The sequence below is a fragment of the Pleurodeles waltl genome, chromosome 3_2, assembly GCF_031143425.1.
Source record: "Pleurodeles waltl isolate 20211129_DDA chromosome 3_2, aPleWal1.hap1.20221129, whole genome shotgun sequence".
Taxonomy (NCBI): Eukaryota; Metazoa; Chordata; class Amphibia; order Caudata; family Salamandridae; genus Pleurodeles; species Pleurodeles waltl.
Window position 1 is genome coordinate 109,162,108 of NC_090441.1, and position 16,611 is coordinate 109,178,718.

General features: G+C 41.8%; 1 protein-coding gene across 2 annotated transcripts in view; it reads left to right on the forward strand.

The window, feature by feature from the left end:
• The window catches only part of AUTS2 (activator of transcription and developmental regulator AUTS2), a 1,924,915-nt gene that overhangs the window by 515,388 nt on the left and 1,392,916 nt on the right, over positions 1 to 16,611 (forward strand). For both annotated transcript variants that reach the window (XM_069226926.1, XM_069226925.1), the window contains exon 3: positions 2,917 to 2,952. Coding sequence is in view for 1 of the 2 variants with exons in the window: in XM_069226925.1 (XP_069083026.1) it covers positions 2,917 to 2,952 (36 nt within the window). In the remaining variant the exon portion in view is untranslated. The remainder of the gene's footprint in view (positions 1 to 2,916; positions 2,953 to 16,611) is intronic.

Genomic DNA, 16,611 nt, shown 5'->3' on the forward strand with positions numbered 1-16,611 from the left:
ATGCACTTCAAAGTAGACAGATGTTCCGGGATCTGGAAGCACCCGTTGGGATATGTTGATGTTGCTTACCAAATAGGAAGTGGACCACTGCAGGGCCAGGCCAGAAAAGCCCAAGTTTTATGGCTGATTGTATTGTGGGGATGTTGAGTAGCATAAGAAGTTGGGGTGATGTTTGTTTCACTAAGGTCAACCAAACATACGTTTCTTTCTAGGACTTCTCCTTGAATTCAGTCCAGGAATAAATCACAAAGCTCTGCAACTCCTGCCAGCCCACTTCAGATGTCAACATGCTGTTCCATAGCTACAACATCACTTTGGAAAACAATTTGGGATTATGTTACTCATTTTTAATATGATACAGTATGTCCCTGAACACATGGTGTCAGCATGCTGCATAACTAAAATCATTCATAAATATTAAGTCTAACATGATTCTATCCATTAAATTTATCAATTAATGAGATACCTTGACACATAGTGGAGACAGGTGCCTCACATGACAAATGCATCATTGATAACATGAACCCAGATCTCAAACATTCAGCTCCAATGTACACCCAAGCAGTACAAGGGTACCTGTGCTCTATAGGCAGAAAATACATTGAAATGAATCATTAACCTTGAAGATCTCGCCATACTACACTCTGCCTGCAGATCCCTCATCAGTGTTGCAGAAGTCACCTTTTTCAAGACTATCAATGAAGTGACTAATAGAAGCAAAACACTCTTCAAGACATCAGGCACTATGGCAATCCACTGCATCAACGGCAAATGCCACAAATTGGTTGACAAGTGCAATTTCATTAATCAGTTTTTCACTAAGAACATAAACTCAAATTTCCAACACCAAACAGGCATCTACACTGTCCCATCCCCCTATCATTCCACCCACAGGGGATTAATATTTTGCCTCCTTTCACACACTGACATCATCCATTCCGTCAAGTGCATCTCTTGTGAAATACATGAAATACATCTATGGAGATTCCATAAAAACTCTCCTCCATATTGTCAATACCTCCTTAAACCAAGAAACCTTTGCAAATGTGGGTTGAGCATACTGAATGCTAGCAAAGGTGATGCAGTCTGAGATGTATGTGAAGAAATCTTTGTTGCCTCTGGAGGTCCTTGAAGCTGTCTGTGTGACAATGGCTGTCCAGGAAGCTTAGTAGGGTAATGCCGATAGGTGAGGAGCTTAAATATCTTGATGTATCTGGGGCCATGAGCGTGAAGTGCCGGGTGGACTTGCGGATGATGGTGAGTCCTCCACTGGCAATGTGTGTGCAGTCTGTGCTGTAGATGCTGTTGTTTGACAAGAGTGCAATCAGGTTGAGTTGTCATAATATCCGAGATGTCATAGAAATGTTGTAAATGTTACAAATGGATACTGAATATCACCCAACTTCAACATAGCACGACTCACTTCACAACACCTTACCAATTGCCTTTTGCAAACAGAACATTATATCAATCATTCAATCAATCAAAAAGGATTTATAGAGCATGTCTAATCACCCACAAGGGTATCCAGGGGCTGAGAACTTAGCTGCTCAGGGGTTCTGTTAAACAGCCAGGTCTTGAGTCCTTTTGTGAATTCCAGCAGAGAGGATGAGGTCAGTAGGTGAAGGGGGAGGACACTCTAGGATTTCACTGCAAGGTAGGAGAAGGGCGTCCTCCACTGTAGCTTCAGTGGATCTGGAGGTGTGTGAAGGGAGAGGGAAGTGGAGCACAGGTGTCTGGATGGTTAGTGGGAGTTCAGGACGTGGTTGATGTGTGCTGATCCTTAATTGTGCAAAGGTGTGTGTGAGTCTAGCATTCATTTTGTACTGGAAGGCTATCCCTCCAGTACAAAATACTATGCATAAAATAATTTTTGACGCAAAACTCTTCCTACTATCGTTTTTGGGAACGCCCATGTACCACCCATGTAATGCACCCTTCACACTCAATAATGCAAAGAAGTGCTTTGCGGTACTTTTATGCTGCTTTGTTCTGCCCTGAAAAGCAAATTAGAAAAAATTTGCTGGTTTACGGCACTTTTGTGACGCAAACTAAGCGCAAAATGTTTGTAGATCTACCCTCGTGTATTCTTGTACAAACGAAGCAAAAAAAAAGTCACATTAACGCAAGGACAACCTCAAAAGAGTTAGGCAGACAATAAATGTTCAATGCGCTCCATCTCACCCTTCATTAAAAGAATCACCCCAGGGCTCCCCCGAGTTCCATTTTTCAGCCATAATAAATCAAACACCCAGAATATTTCAATGATTCATTTCTGCGCCCGTAGCCTTCAGAAAATAATGCTGGTAGCTGGCGCGGTGTCACGCGAGCTCCACATTTCAGCCCACTAATTATGTTTACAAAATGTCTCATTTTGCAAAGCGCGGCGCGCATCCTCCTATGGGAATACATCGGCAAGCAGGTCGCAACACTGGAAGAGTCACCCAAACCCACCGTGCTCTTTTCTTCAGTGCTTTCCCTTTGAAGCTGGTCTGCTTTTTACCTCAACTCCTGCCCCTCTGTGGCCACACAGCTGAACAGCCCAGGAACCGGGGCATCGAATGTCAGCACGTCAGGGAGGCAGGTCGGCGCGAGCCTCGTCCCCCTCAGTGCAGGGCGCAACAGCATCATTACCCAGCTGCCTGTCAAATAAATTGGCAATTACGTCTTGGGCTGAGACTCTGACTGCAGCAAATACTACGTTACCAATTCTAAGCCGTTGAGAGATGTAAAGAGGGGTAAATTAAGCAAGGCCGTGTTTGTTTCGGTAGCAGTTGACAGGGGCCAACGCGCGGGTACTGTGATGCGGTGATGAAACGCTTGCAAAGAGTTTTTAATGAGCTGCATGGCGTGCAACGTTATAAAACCCGTGACTGATTCCCGGTTTGTCTTTCTTGTTTTTGTGTTTCATTGCAGAGCTCCGCTCATTCAAGCTTGGGAACGGGATACTGCGTAAGTGTCTCAACTTTTTTTTAGCGCACGCCACGTACCTCCTCCTGGCGCAGGACGGCTAATGAAATTGAACGCATACATTTTCTCACAGCATGTACTAATAATCTCTACTCTTCCCCAAATGCAAGAAAAACATGTCTTCCTGCTAGTATGGATCCTGCTGCGTTGAAGGTCGTATGCATTATGCATTGAACATCAGCTATTCACACCAACTTGACAATAACCTTAGGTATTGATTTAGGTCATGTCATCCAAGCCCAACACACTCCCAGAGATGCTAATTATTTCTTTAAACCATAGTTGAATTTTAATCAGTCAGAAACCTGTTTTTTCTCTTCTCTGCCTGCATTATAATTTTAATAAAGACTTTATTCTCGACTCCTGCATTGTCAACTAGTTTGGTCCAGAATACAGCTACATGGTGGTCTCAAGTTAATGAAAAGCTCATTTCACATATAAACACTGTGTCATTTATGTTTGACAAGGGGGGAACATTCGAATCACATTGATCAAGTAAGTTCATTTAGTTGAAGCACTAGTGTTTTTATTCACTATTCGTACCAATTTACATTCCTCCAAAATGCAATGAAAATGACATAAGAGAAGGGATCACCACATCATTCTGTAATCAGAAGATGCGAGCAGTTTTCTCGCATGTACACATTCTTAAGGGAATGTTGCCATTTGTATGCACATTCTGTCCTATTAGAGGTGAGTCAGACAGAAGAGCACATGATAAACCTGAGAGGAGGCCCACTTATGTCTTAGGTTCCTGTCCATCCCAAGGACTTTCTCCTATTTTGTCTCATCCAGCACCATACCCTTTGATGAGGCTAAATTAAATTTCCATGCTCGATATCTAATAGGGCTGAAGCGGCACCTAACTGACAAGGACCAACAAGCCCCAAACCAGCCTGTGGTTGTTTTTGTTCCTTTTCAGAGAGGGCATGGCATAGCAATCTGAGCTTCTCTGTACCTACTGGGGCAGGATGAAATCTGATCTGTGTATTGTTGACCAGTGTGTGTATTGACACAGAGAGTAAAAAAAAAAAGTGACCGGGATTGATCATCAGTGACACTGATCACTTCATGTATTCCACTCATCACTTTTTTTTGTCCTTTGTTTATCTGCACACCCCTTAAAAGAAGAGCCACAATTCCATATGGGATGTGGAATACACTAAACTGGAAAGGTTCTTGCTGTGAAGAACATATAGGACAAGATGCTCATTAACTTCAAAGCCAGATTTACTACAACAAGATTAAGGATACATCCCTGGCACTGGGGCTCTTCCTGAATAGAGTTAATTCAAAAAGATCTGTGCACAATTTCTGATCTCATGTTTAAAAGACTTTCACTGAAGTTAAGTATTATAAACAGTCTACATTTCATGACTATATCATGTGTAATATGCAATAGATGTCGCGGTTTTCTGTGAATGCTCGGTAGTGTTTTCGTTTAAATCGACTTAATGGTAAATGCATGATACAGTTGTGCGGTTGGAAAAGGCTCCTTTAATGTTTCTTCTGAAATTAATTTTACATGTACAAAGTTGGATGGAAGTTGAATTTGTTCCTTTTTATTTTGGAATAGTTTTTCTTTGAATTTTCTTGCTTATTTTAAACAGCCCACATCTTTATTAACTTACATGAAGCAAATGCACACCAGATGGCCTCTGCGGTACCAGCCAATCAAAGACATGCCTACAATATTATCCACTTTGCATGTGTTTCTGATGAACATAATTACTGTACTATCAAAAGTTTGATAGACTTTAAATGTGCAGCTACATTTTTGGTAAGTATTAAACACAAGATCTTGATCTTACCCAGAATTCACTTGGCGTCAGGTCAAAGCCTCGAATATTTACTTTATAAATGAAAACGAGCTCACAATAATGGCTGCTTTTCGTTGTCTTCGCTTTTTTTGGCTACTCCTGGAATCAGTAGCAACAGGAGTGTCCCAGTCTGCATTTTAAACCGTTCCCTTTTACTTGATTTCCATGTTTGAAAAATGCTGCCGATACAGTAGGTCTAAGTTTTGTGACAGGTAATTTAAAAGGCCAGATTTATGTGTATTTATACAAAAAAGTAACTGAATGTGGTATGATGTAAAGAAAAAAAGAAGGTTGATGTTCAACTAAATTCCCTAAACTCAGAAAATATTACCCTGCATTTTGCGTCTTGGATATGTCTTGTGTTTCCATCAGTAAGGTCTCTAAGATCAGATAGCAGCTTGGGCAAGGAGGCCAGATTGTTATCCTGGCTAGTAACCAACATAGGTGGCAATAATGGTAAGCACATGCATTTTCCAGTTAACGATTATCTTCAGTGCTTTGGCACTGTTAGGCTGCTTGAAGTCAAGTTGACATGTAGAAGTCAAAGAGATGAGAAATCACAAGAACTGGAGAAATATTGTGTGGACATATATTTAGGATGATTGCAGCTCAGGGTCACTTAAGTACAAATCATTTCCAGGAGATAAGATGGGAAAAGTAGAACAAGAAGGGAGGTATTAAGGGAACAGTGATTGAAGGGTAAGAAATGTAGCAGCATGTTTTTGTGCACATTGCCTCTCTGGGTCAGAAAACATAATTTAAAAAAGTGACATTTTATTAATGTTGTTACTATATTACTACGATTTCCTCCTCAAAACAATGAATGAACATGCACTAGAATTAGATACAAAATAACATTACTAGGATAACACAGAACCCCTACTCAATTGAGGTATGTATACAAACTGAAGACCCTGTTATAGGTATCCAAAGAAACCTGCCCTGAACATGTATAATGAATTAAAGAAAAAAATCTAAATATCATAAATAAATCCATTAATTGTCTTGTCACACTCAAAAGATCAGTCCTTATGAAGAACCTGCTGAATCTGCTGACCATGGTTGAAACGTCATACTAAGGGCATATATAAGGCCCAAAAAATAAGTAAGAAAAGTTTTTTTGCATATCGTTGGAACAAAAATGCTATGCATTCACAGAATTAAAATAAATCTGAAATATGTGATGATTGGGATTTTTTCTGCACAGTTTCTTGCAAGTAGACTCACCCCAGATGATCCAAAGAGCAAAGGGGCCTCCCTCTTACTCTTTAAACTGTTAGATTGAAGGAAAGCATATATTTCACAGAGGAAATATCTACATATCATGAACAAACTTTTCATTCACACACTGATGTGGCACGTTGTTCAGTCGGCTGATATCCAAATAATGTATATATGTAATGTCTCAAAACTAAAGTTCAATATTAAGCAGTGCTTAATTTGAACAGGTGGTTTCCGATGCTCAGCACTGGTACTTAATTTTCAACACCAGCACTTGTGACTGTGCTCCACATGGTGGCACTGTTTGTCTAGTTCAGAGATAAGCACAACAGTTGTTTATTAATTCAATGCGCATTAAAAATTACTAATACCTACCACCCAAGCCATTCCTATATCTCTGGGGGCCTGAAATAGTCTGAATTGTCATACTCGTAGGAGAGTGATGGATAGTAGTTGTGTTAGTACTGTCATTAGTGGTGGGGAAAGGGGCAATGAGTTGTGCAAGCTGCAGTGGCCCCCGGACAAATATTATTTTACAAATCAAGCCCTGGCATCAGGTATACAGAGTTGGAAAGGTTGATGTTGGTCTTTTTCTTCTTTTCCCAGATGATCAATACAGCTATGTAATTACAAGCATATTTGTCCTTCTTGACATGGTTGTTGCTATTTTGATTTACTGGATAACAACTGTGTATTAACTTTAAGAAACCTTAAAAAACTGCTTGCCTATTTCACCCCCTCGAAATGCAAGTTGGCTGGAACCGTGTGAAATTCTTTATTCCTCCAAAATTAACAGGAGCTTCTAAAATCCTTGCAATCAATTGCAATCCATGGATTGGAGCATGGATTCCACTTAGACAGTTCTAAAATTGGTGTCTATAAACTTAATGAACACTCTTTCAACAGTTCCATTGATTTGACTGAGCTGCTTTTATTAGGTATGCCATTTTATTGTTGTGCCTTTGCAAGAGGCAGAAGTTTGCTAAACGGTATGTTCAGTAATAGTCGATAAGGACTGATTCTACATTTTAGGACGCCCATATTAAGTTACTTTCTATAAAATTAGTCCCATATTTTTCCTTGTCCAGCGCTAACAAAGGTTTTAAAATTACTGCATCTTGCACACTTTCAAATTCCTAAATCAAAGGCAAAATATGATAATTTGTGTACATTTTGGTTTCACTCCAAGTAATGAATTTCAAAAATGTACATGGGGACAGTGGCATGATTCACATCTCTTGTGCAGAACTTCTCCTTCACACAGTGGCATAAAGAAAAATGATGGAGACCCCTGCAGAATATGAAGAGGGGTCCCTGAGTCCTTATAGCACATTTATTCATTGGCAGTTGGCTGAATGGAGCCCTCCTGAAGGGCTGGGAGCTCCCCTGCACCTCAAGTACTGCAGGGGCTTGTGCTACTCCCCCCTGCCTTCGCATAAGTGAGTCCTGATCTGCTATGGGAAGGCACAATTTAGACTGGGGAGGAATGTGTACTCTATAATCTGTATGTCTCCACAAGCCACCACATGCTGGTGTACTAAATTGCATTCCACACTAAACTTTGAGTAGAAATGTAGGGACCAGATGTACTAAACATGTCAGTGGTGACAAATGCCCTGATTAGCCCATTTTAGAAGTTCGAAAGGTTTTTCTGATTCTAAATTAATACCAATTCGGTGTCTGGAAGGGGTGTGTGTAGTAGGGGTCCCTTCCAAATACCAGTTCAGTATCTAATGTATCAATGTTTTGCACCCAAAATCCTATCCCAAAGCTTTGTTTTTTTTCTTTTTCACTGCACATCAATAGGTGATTTCGCATTTTCTAAAGGGAAGGGGGGCCCGTTGTGTGGAGAGAAAATGCACCTGAAAACTTGTGAGCAGCAAACTTCTCTTCAGAAGTCAATATCTGCATTTTTGTGAATTGGGACCCATTTATTTTGAACAGCAGTCATGTACGTAGTGATTTGTTATGCTCAGTCCCTCAAGTTCCAGTATTGGAGGACCTTAGTGAACTATATCAGACTCAAAGTGAAGGTAATTTAATGTCCAGATTTCGAGGTCTCACAAGTACGCATGCGCATTTCAGACTCTGTCTATTATCTATGAACTGGGTACTGTTTTCTCTCTATACCCCTGTTAGGAGGCTGTAAAATAATCGTTTCCTTATTATTCATCTGCGAATCTATTAAAGCAATGCCAAGAAGACTATAATTTCGAATGCTTCGATTTGGTTGCGTGGATGCATTTTAGCAATAATAGCAGAAAAGCGCTCACTTATGGATGTATACAATAGTTTTTGGGAGCTGGGTCCACTGTGCTGTGTTAAATGTAACTATTTTCACAATAAGCTGCTGTGAGTTTTGCTTCCTCTTAATGGCAGGTTTCCATAATGGAGCGCTCTGCTGCCTGCCTGGAACACATTACAGGTTCTGCTCTGGGGTATAATGGAATCCTTTGGGTAGGAAAGTTACTGCTTGAATTCACACCAAAGGAATCATTAAAACTGGTTAAAATGCAACTGGGACTTGTTATAGAGGAAATGTGCTATTTTAACTCTGGCCATATCTGCCTGTAGTCAGCTATAATTGTTAACAGGAGCTATTGGTCATAAAGTGAGCTGGCTGGAGCTAAAGATATGCACACAACTTTCATTTTAGTTGTGCTTAGGCAAAGCCAGACATGCCTTTTATTGCTGCACACGCTCTGTGTCACTTAACACTGTTTGAAATGCTTTGCATTATTACTAAGTGCCCGCTTTCAAATAAATACCTGCCAACAGCACAGGTAAAAAAATCCCATTCACTGCCAGTAAAAAAATAAAAAAAATAAAACACTAATGTTAAATGGCTTATATGCAGCCAACACTGCTTGACACCGTAAATGATTGTTAGCAAATCCTAATTTACTTTGCAAATTAATGAGCACTCTCCAGTTTGTTCCCGCTAATTAGCACCACAGGTTACAGCTGTGCAATAATGACATTATGTAGGATGCTGGAATATTGCCCTCGACAGAAAGCACCGTACACCTAAAGTCGAAGGTTATGAGAGATGCTGGAGACGTGGAAACCGGTGATGAAATTGTGTGCCAAGAGACAAGCACATTAACCCGTTAACTCTTGTCCTGTACTGCCTTTGGAATCACTCATTCCCAATCTACTGCAAACTCGAGCTGCTTAGAATTTTAAAAAAGACCAATACACTTGTATTAAATCATCTGAATGAGGTAAAGGCATGTACATTGGCCCTTTCACATATTCATGATTTAGCTTATTGATAACAAGATAAAGAGCGAAGCTCCCGTAGATCAATAGAGTGCAACAATGTTGCATTCATTAGGGAACATAATTCCAATAAACTCAGAGTGTAGACTTTAGTTCATTTTCTGAAATACAGAAATATCAGTTCGTGGAGTGCAGAATTTCGCCAAATTCATGGTATATTTTAAACTTTTGTTCAGTTATGCAGTGCAGAAATATTGTTTTTCCATGTGAGTACAAGTTCAGAAGAGCAGAAACATAGATAAATATAGAAGTATTGTGATCAGTAATGGGGTTCATTTTCAAAAAGGGGTCCCAATTGAAGTCAGCTAGACAACGAGAACGAAGCTAGTGTTGTCTATGATTTTACTTGGAACATCAATATGGAAATCTCGACCTTATTGGCAGCTGTCCAGGTAGAATACTGAGAGGTGCCCAAAGCACTACCATTATACCCTTCACCAGTAGTTGAACACCACAAGCACAGTGGTGGCAGCATACCATGTAGTGATCATTAGTAGTGAACAGGACCTTTGTCACTAGAGTGAGGCGACAGACTGACTTACCTTTTTAGAAGGTCCGCTACTGTGTGCTTAACTCACCCTTGACCTATAGCAGGTAGATGTGTAGTGCTACAGAGCGCAAGAGTAGTGACTCTGTGTGGTTGTATATGTGCCTGGTAAGGGTACAGTACAGGGATAGGGCCGAACTGTGTAGTGCATGTGAGATTGGTGCATGTGCTGACGGTATGTATGCCTGTGAGGAATACATGACAAGAACAATGTAGTGCTGTGCAGTGCATGCGCAATAAGAGCATGTATTGTGTTTATGTGTTCTTGAGTGAAGTACAGTACACGAAAAGAGAAGTGTTGTGGCGCATGCACGTGGAGTGTGTGTGCTGGCAGTGTTTGTATTTGTAAATAACACACCATGTGTAAAGACAGAAAAAGCTTCAGTACTGAACAGTGTGCAGACTGAGGCCCTCATTATGAGTGTGGTGGTCTTAGGACCACCACACTCATGGTGGCAGTCTTATCACCGCAGTCCCAGCATTGAAGACTGCAGCATTACGAGTACAGTGATTTGGCTGAAGCCGAACCGCCACAATGTCGCCAGCCGCACCAGTGCGGTTGGACCAGCGCGGCTGGTAGTGAGCTCCTCTAGGCCAGTGGCATGCTTAAGACTGCCAGCCGTGTAACGAGGCAGCAACCCTCCAGGCTTTTTGCGGCGGTCACCCCGCTACAAAAACCCAGATAACAACGCACCAGTCAACAAGAATCCCAATTCCTGTTGCCGGCATACGCACCCCACATGTCCGCACACTTACAGACTCACACCCCCACTCACCCGCACACTTCCTGACACACACCCGCACCCGACTGCACACATACATCCAAATACACCACCCAAACTGAACACAAACATTCACGCACCCCCACCCACCAAACACAAACATCCACGTAGCCCCACCCAACTGAACACAAACAATTATGCAGTCACACCCAGCTGAACACAAACATCCAAGCACCCACACCCAACCGAATACAAACTTACACGCACCCTAACCCAACCGAGCACAAACATCCACGCACCTCGCCCCAACCGAACACAAACATACACGCACACCCACCGACTCGCATATAAACAGAAACGCACACCTTATTCGCTCGCACATAAAAAGACATGTACCCCTACTCGCTTGCATGCATATGCACCCCCTTCGCATTCATGCACACACACCACCAACCCTCTGCATACATTCACACACACACACACACCCTCTGCATTCATGTACACACACCCTCTGCATACATTCACACACACCCACCCTCTGCATTCATACACACCCCCACCCTCCGCATACATTCACACACACACCCTTCGCATTCATTCACACACCCACCACCACTCACACATACAGTCACACACACATGTATGCACACCCATTCTGACACACACACACATGCTCACACACATACATGCACACATGCATATTCCACACACATGCACCTACCACTCACACACCATCCCCTTTCGGTCAGTCCACTTACCTGTCTGGGCCCCACAGCAGCCCACGGCAAGGTGGTCATCCAGGAGGGGGTGGATATCAGCAGTTCCACTGCCAACTCCTCACTGCCGTGCAAGGACCACCCTGCCATATTACTGCTTGTAGTATGGCTGTCGTGGCGGTGCTGGTGGTGAGACCATCTCTCTCTTGCCATCGGTCGGCCTGGCGGTGGGTGTAATGTGGCTGTATTTTGGTGGTCTCATGTGTGTGCCTCATAATATGGCAGTCAGGAGACTGCCATCACTGGTGGTTTTTCGGCACCCGCCAGCACGGCAGTCTTGCCGAAATACCGCCAAAGTCATAACAAGGGCCTGAGTGTGTGTACTAAATGCAAAATCTGCTTCAGGGTCATGCCTCCTGTGAAGGACATCTTTCATGAGGAAAGAAGAAAGTGCCCACTTCAAAAGAAGCAGAACCCCTACCTAAAACTGTAAAGACCCAGACCCTAAATCAGATTTGGTGCTTGGAAAAGGATTATAGGAAGGGGAAGTTGAGTCCTCAAAAATTTGTCTCCAGCCAAGCAGCCAGATGGGCTTAGTGTGAAGTGGAAGCTCTGCAAGACTTCTGCCTGTGACCAGGACTTGGAGCCAAGGTCAGATAGTCTCACTATTGGATGAGGGGACATCACCCAGGGAAACCAAGGCCACCTGCCCTGGAGCCTGGAGCACCAGCACCTGCCTTCTTGACAAGACTAGTGTGCTCTGAGAGGAAGAGGGGAGTTTTGGAGAGAGCAAGGTTCAGTGGGGGAACCCTATCGTGAAGACTCCCTGTGCAAAGTGTGAGGATTGAGCTGTGCACCGATTGGGCTGTAGCCCATGTGCGAGACTGTTATTGGTGACTCCTGTATGCCAGGAGAAAGCTGCTGTAGACTGTGCCAAGTATCAAGCAGTGTGCGGCGGGTAATGAGCCCACACGGTCTTGCTGTGGTGACCCTGTGTTCCAGAGAAGGCCACAGGTGAAGGAATGGTATGACCAGTGTTACAGGACTCATGAACACCTGAGCAGCAGCCCTGTATGCCAGGAGGGGCCACTGTGGTATGGGCAATTGCCCCTGAGGAGTCTACATTTCATCCAGAATGTACCGCGGCAACCCTATGCACCAGGAGGCACTGCAGGGACCAAATCACCACAGACATTGGGCCATAGTCTTGGACAGCAATGAGGGTGCAACAAGTGGGTCTATCTGCACTATGATATCTGCCGCCCCTGAACCCCAAAAGCCAAGAGGATGCTGAGAAGGATGATGCACCATTGCAGGACTTCAGTCGGAAGATGAGCAATTAAATTTCCAGTGCTGGGGAGAACCTGACTTACCATGTTGTTTTGAGCTGGAAGATGCTCCTCTTGCTTGAGAAAGCCAGCCGCACCAGTCCAGAGAGTGAACCTTCACTACCCTGGGACTGCTGCATGTACTGTGAGCAGTCTGACCTCTCTGAGCAGGATCTGATTTTGCAAGTGCCCACACTGAGAACACCTGCTGTAACGTGGAACATGTCCATGCTGCAGGAGTGGGTAAGTCTTGAACTAGGCCTGTAGGCTTCAGGGGATTCACTGCTAAAGGTGATGTGGCACCATAGACACTTTTGACTGAATTCCAAATCCATAAGGAACTCTTAGGTACAGCCTAATGGTGTGCATTCGCTGGATGTGGCCACCAATGAGTGGGGAATAACCCTCAACAGGTTAAACAAAGGAGGGTGGGACAGGGATCTGCCTGACAACTACTTGAGTCCTGACCTCTAGGGGGATTGTGTTGTTGCGTGTGAATGTCGCATTTCTTTGCATTTGTAGAGTTAGAACTAAAACACTACTTTTTCTTAAAAAAGCAAGTATTTGGCTAGATATTGATTTATTGCCCATACTCTTTGCACTTTGAGTTATGAGTCATGTTCACTGACCTGTATCTACATCCCCTCTCCTGAGGGTGGCTTAACTGCTCGATCACAGCTACTGCTGAGAGTCAAGTGCAGAAGGGGTTCTTGGCCCAGTTGAGTGGGATCCATGGTAGGTCGGGCACAGAAGATAAAGAGTAAAAGTACTCAACCACCTTGATTGGGCCCAGTAACACCCCCATGCCCTGTGACCCTCTGAAAGGGTTTCTGATGCATAGAATATTCATATAATGCTGTACAATGAAAAGGAAGCTGTTAAGATATCATGAATAAGGGGTGCATGGTGCTGAATACTATTGTTAATCCCATGTATAAGACACATACTGCACATTTATAAAATTGTGAAAAATATCTCCCTGTGTTGGATTGCAGTCTATTTAGAATACAATTCGAAAGGACAAGCGCTCCTTTTATCGTAGTAAGTAGCATTTTCATTATGTGGGTAAGGTTTTCTTTCCCAAATACTCTGTAATCCAAAGTTTGGATATTTAAATATGACCCATAGATAACTATCGACCATTTCTACATTCAATTTAAATAATTCCATAAACCTTTATTTCACATAAGGAAATAGCACATGCGCAAACAACAGAAGTACATATTCAATCAACCAATTAAAATAATTGTGTACACTCTTTCAAATCACTTTCATTTAGTGTATATATTAGCCTGAGATAGGAGGCTGCAGATTAAGTATATTAAAGCAGATTTAGATAGGAGGTGTATATGAAGTTATGAAATTAAAGGTTTTATTAAATGCAATTAATATTGAACTAATTATGAACTTGAGGCCGGGTGGGGGGGCTCTGAGTCAGACAGACAAGAGAGATTTAGCCAGAGAGATCGATGCAGGCTGCAGTATGACAGTGTATGTGATCACTATCTTCCAAAGAAGATAGTGGAAGACACTTAACATTTATTGAGAAGGAAAGTAGAGGAGAGAAATAGAAAGATGATAAATTATCTAATTTTCATATTCGCTAATTTCTATGTTCTTTACTAATGAATACTCCATCACAATAAACTTCATCATGAATAAACACATGGTCGCTTTAGGAGTACCAAAAATGTTTCAGAAGGCCATTCCTACAAGCAAAACTGAATCCATAGTTTGAGGTTGGCACTTACCAATGGGAGAATTAGGCATGAAGCGACTTCTTTGCAGGCATGGGTGATTTTTCTTCATTGTCAAAGTCACCTCAGCCTATATCTTCCTCTCTGCACCTGATAACTCCAAATCCAATTCTCCTACCACCAGTGAATGGAATTGTTGGTCTTTCAAACGTGAGAGATGCTTATCCAGCTCAGTACTAATCTCCTGTTCTAGAGGAAAACAGTTTAAGCACCTACTGAACATATGCGTATGTGGGTTTAAATTACAGCACGATCAACTCAGCCTTTCATCCTGCCAAGCGCTGCATCTTTGAATAGCCCTAATTTTGACACCTTCTTTAAGCACCAACAAACTAGTAAATGAATTCCAGTTAAACATCATAGTAAGTTGCTTTTGCAAATTATTAACTGCAATTGAGTGGAACAAACTTTATTTGCCTACCTGTTGCTCTTTCTTACACATGTTAGCACCAACCAGTTTTCAGGAACCAGCAAACAAACCCATTGTGAAATCAACTTCAGCAGAATATGATTTTGTTATGCATTTTTCTGACCGGACACAGAAACAGTGAGAAATGGAAGTTTAATACTGTTGAAGCTCTCGACGGCTCGCACTGCTTTCAGACTGCGGCCGGGAAAGTCACAAAACATTTTTGAATGGCACAATTTCATATCCTTGGTTGCAAGTAAGTGCTTGGTACAAACAACTTTTATCACCATATTATGAAAGCACATTTCAGGAGTTGGTATGTATCAGTATAATGTTGGTGCATTTGGGTGCTATTTTGATGTGGTGCTTATGTGCTTTCATGCATTATTGCAATGTGATGTATTTTACTGTGGCCATTCGCATTTTGACAGTTTTGTTGCATGTTGTGTTTCAAATGTGTTGTTAAATTGCTTTATAGGCTTGTGTTATGCTCTCGTTTAATCTGGTAATTTAAAAAAATGGTGCTACTTTTCCAAACAAATTCAGCAAATCCATTTACGTTCCAGTGACAATCAACCAGTCACCATTGTCTAGGATTATAAAATAGCATCACTCCAGCTTTTCAACTATGTAGGACTCAACTCGGTCAAGCTTTGTCAAAGACCCCTTTTAAATTACCATATCGAGTGCTCACTTTATATGGCGCATCCTAATTGCTTTGATTTGCGTTGCGGCTGTGGAATTCAATTGACCATATCCTGATCCCATTCTGTAAACTGCACCATGGCTGAAAGGGTATGCACATTTATTTTTCCCTTTTACCCACATATATTTTAATTATTACAATTTCAGAGTTAGTGCATGTGCTGCTGACAGCAAAGCTCAGAAACACAAAGAGGCAATTACTGCCCTGTGATTCATATATTTTTGTGTATAGCAGACGGCAGTGTGTAGATATATGTGTGCCTATGTAGGATGTGTGTAGAATGCAATGTTTTGCATTTATTTATATGTTTGAGTCATTTCCATTGCCAATTCATCCATCTGCATTGCATCATTTATAATTTTGTTTGACAGCTGTGTAAAACATGGATTAAGTTCAGAACGCTCTGACTACCCTGTGTACATGTGATGGATTTGCACTAATTCACTTAAAGGTCTGTTATTTTGCTGTGGGCTGCAGACTTAAATAACCATTAACATCTCATTTCCGTATATTTGAAGTCCATGTCTAACCCAACTTTTTTATCCCAGGCCCCATATGTATAATTCTACTCAGATAGTGGTAGTATAATAATTGTCATCTGGGGACAATTTGTACTCTACCTAACATACATAACGTATATTTTAAACCTTTCCAGTTTTAAACCTTTCCAGCCAGCCACATGCGTGCACATGAATTTGGAGCACTTATACTTATTTCATTTGACCACTGAGTTGTGCACACATCGCCATATCCTCACACACATACATACACACACACACCTTCAATGAAAAAGCAAAGTTGAATGCTTTGTTATAGTTAGAAAACATACTTTCCCTACACAAACCCAGGGTTAAACTATACAAACTTTAAAAATTCTAAAGTGATAGTTATAGCTTTCATTTACAATTTATCCACCTCCTTCAAATTATTAAAAGTAGCTGATCTTGATACACACTCTTCTCATGTCGCAAACCAGACTACACTGACTATAACTTGCACTCTACCATGCACCATGTTGTGACAAATAATGGAATTTGAGCAGTGTTGTTATAAATACTGTGATTTCACATGCTATATGTGATGTAATATGCAAGGGTACAAACACTGCATGGAAAAGACTTGTTATAGTTAAT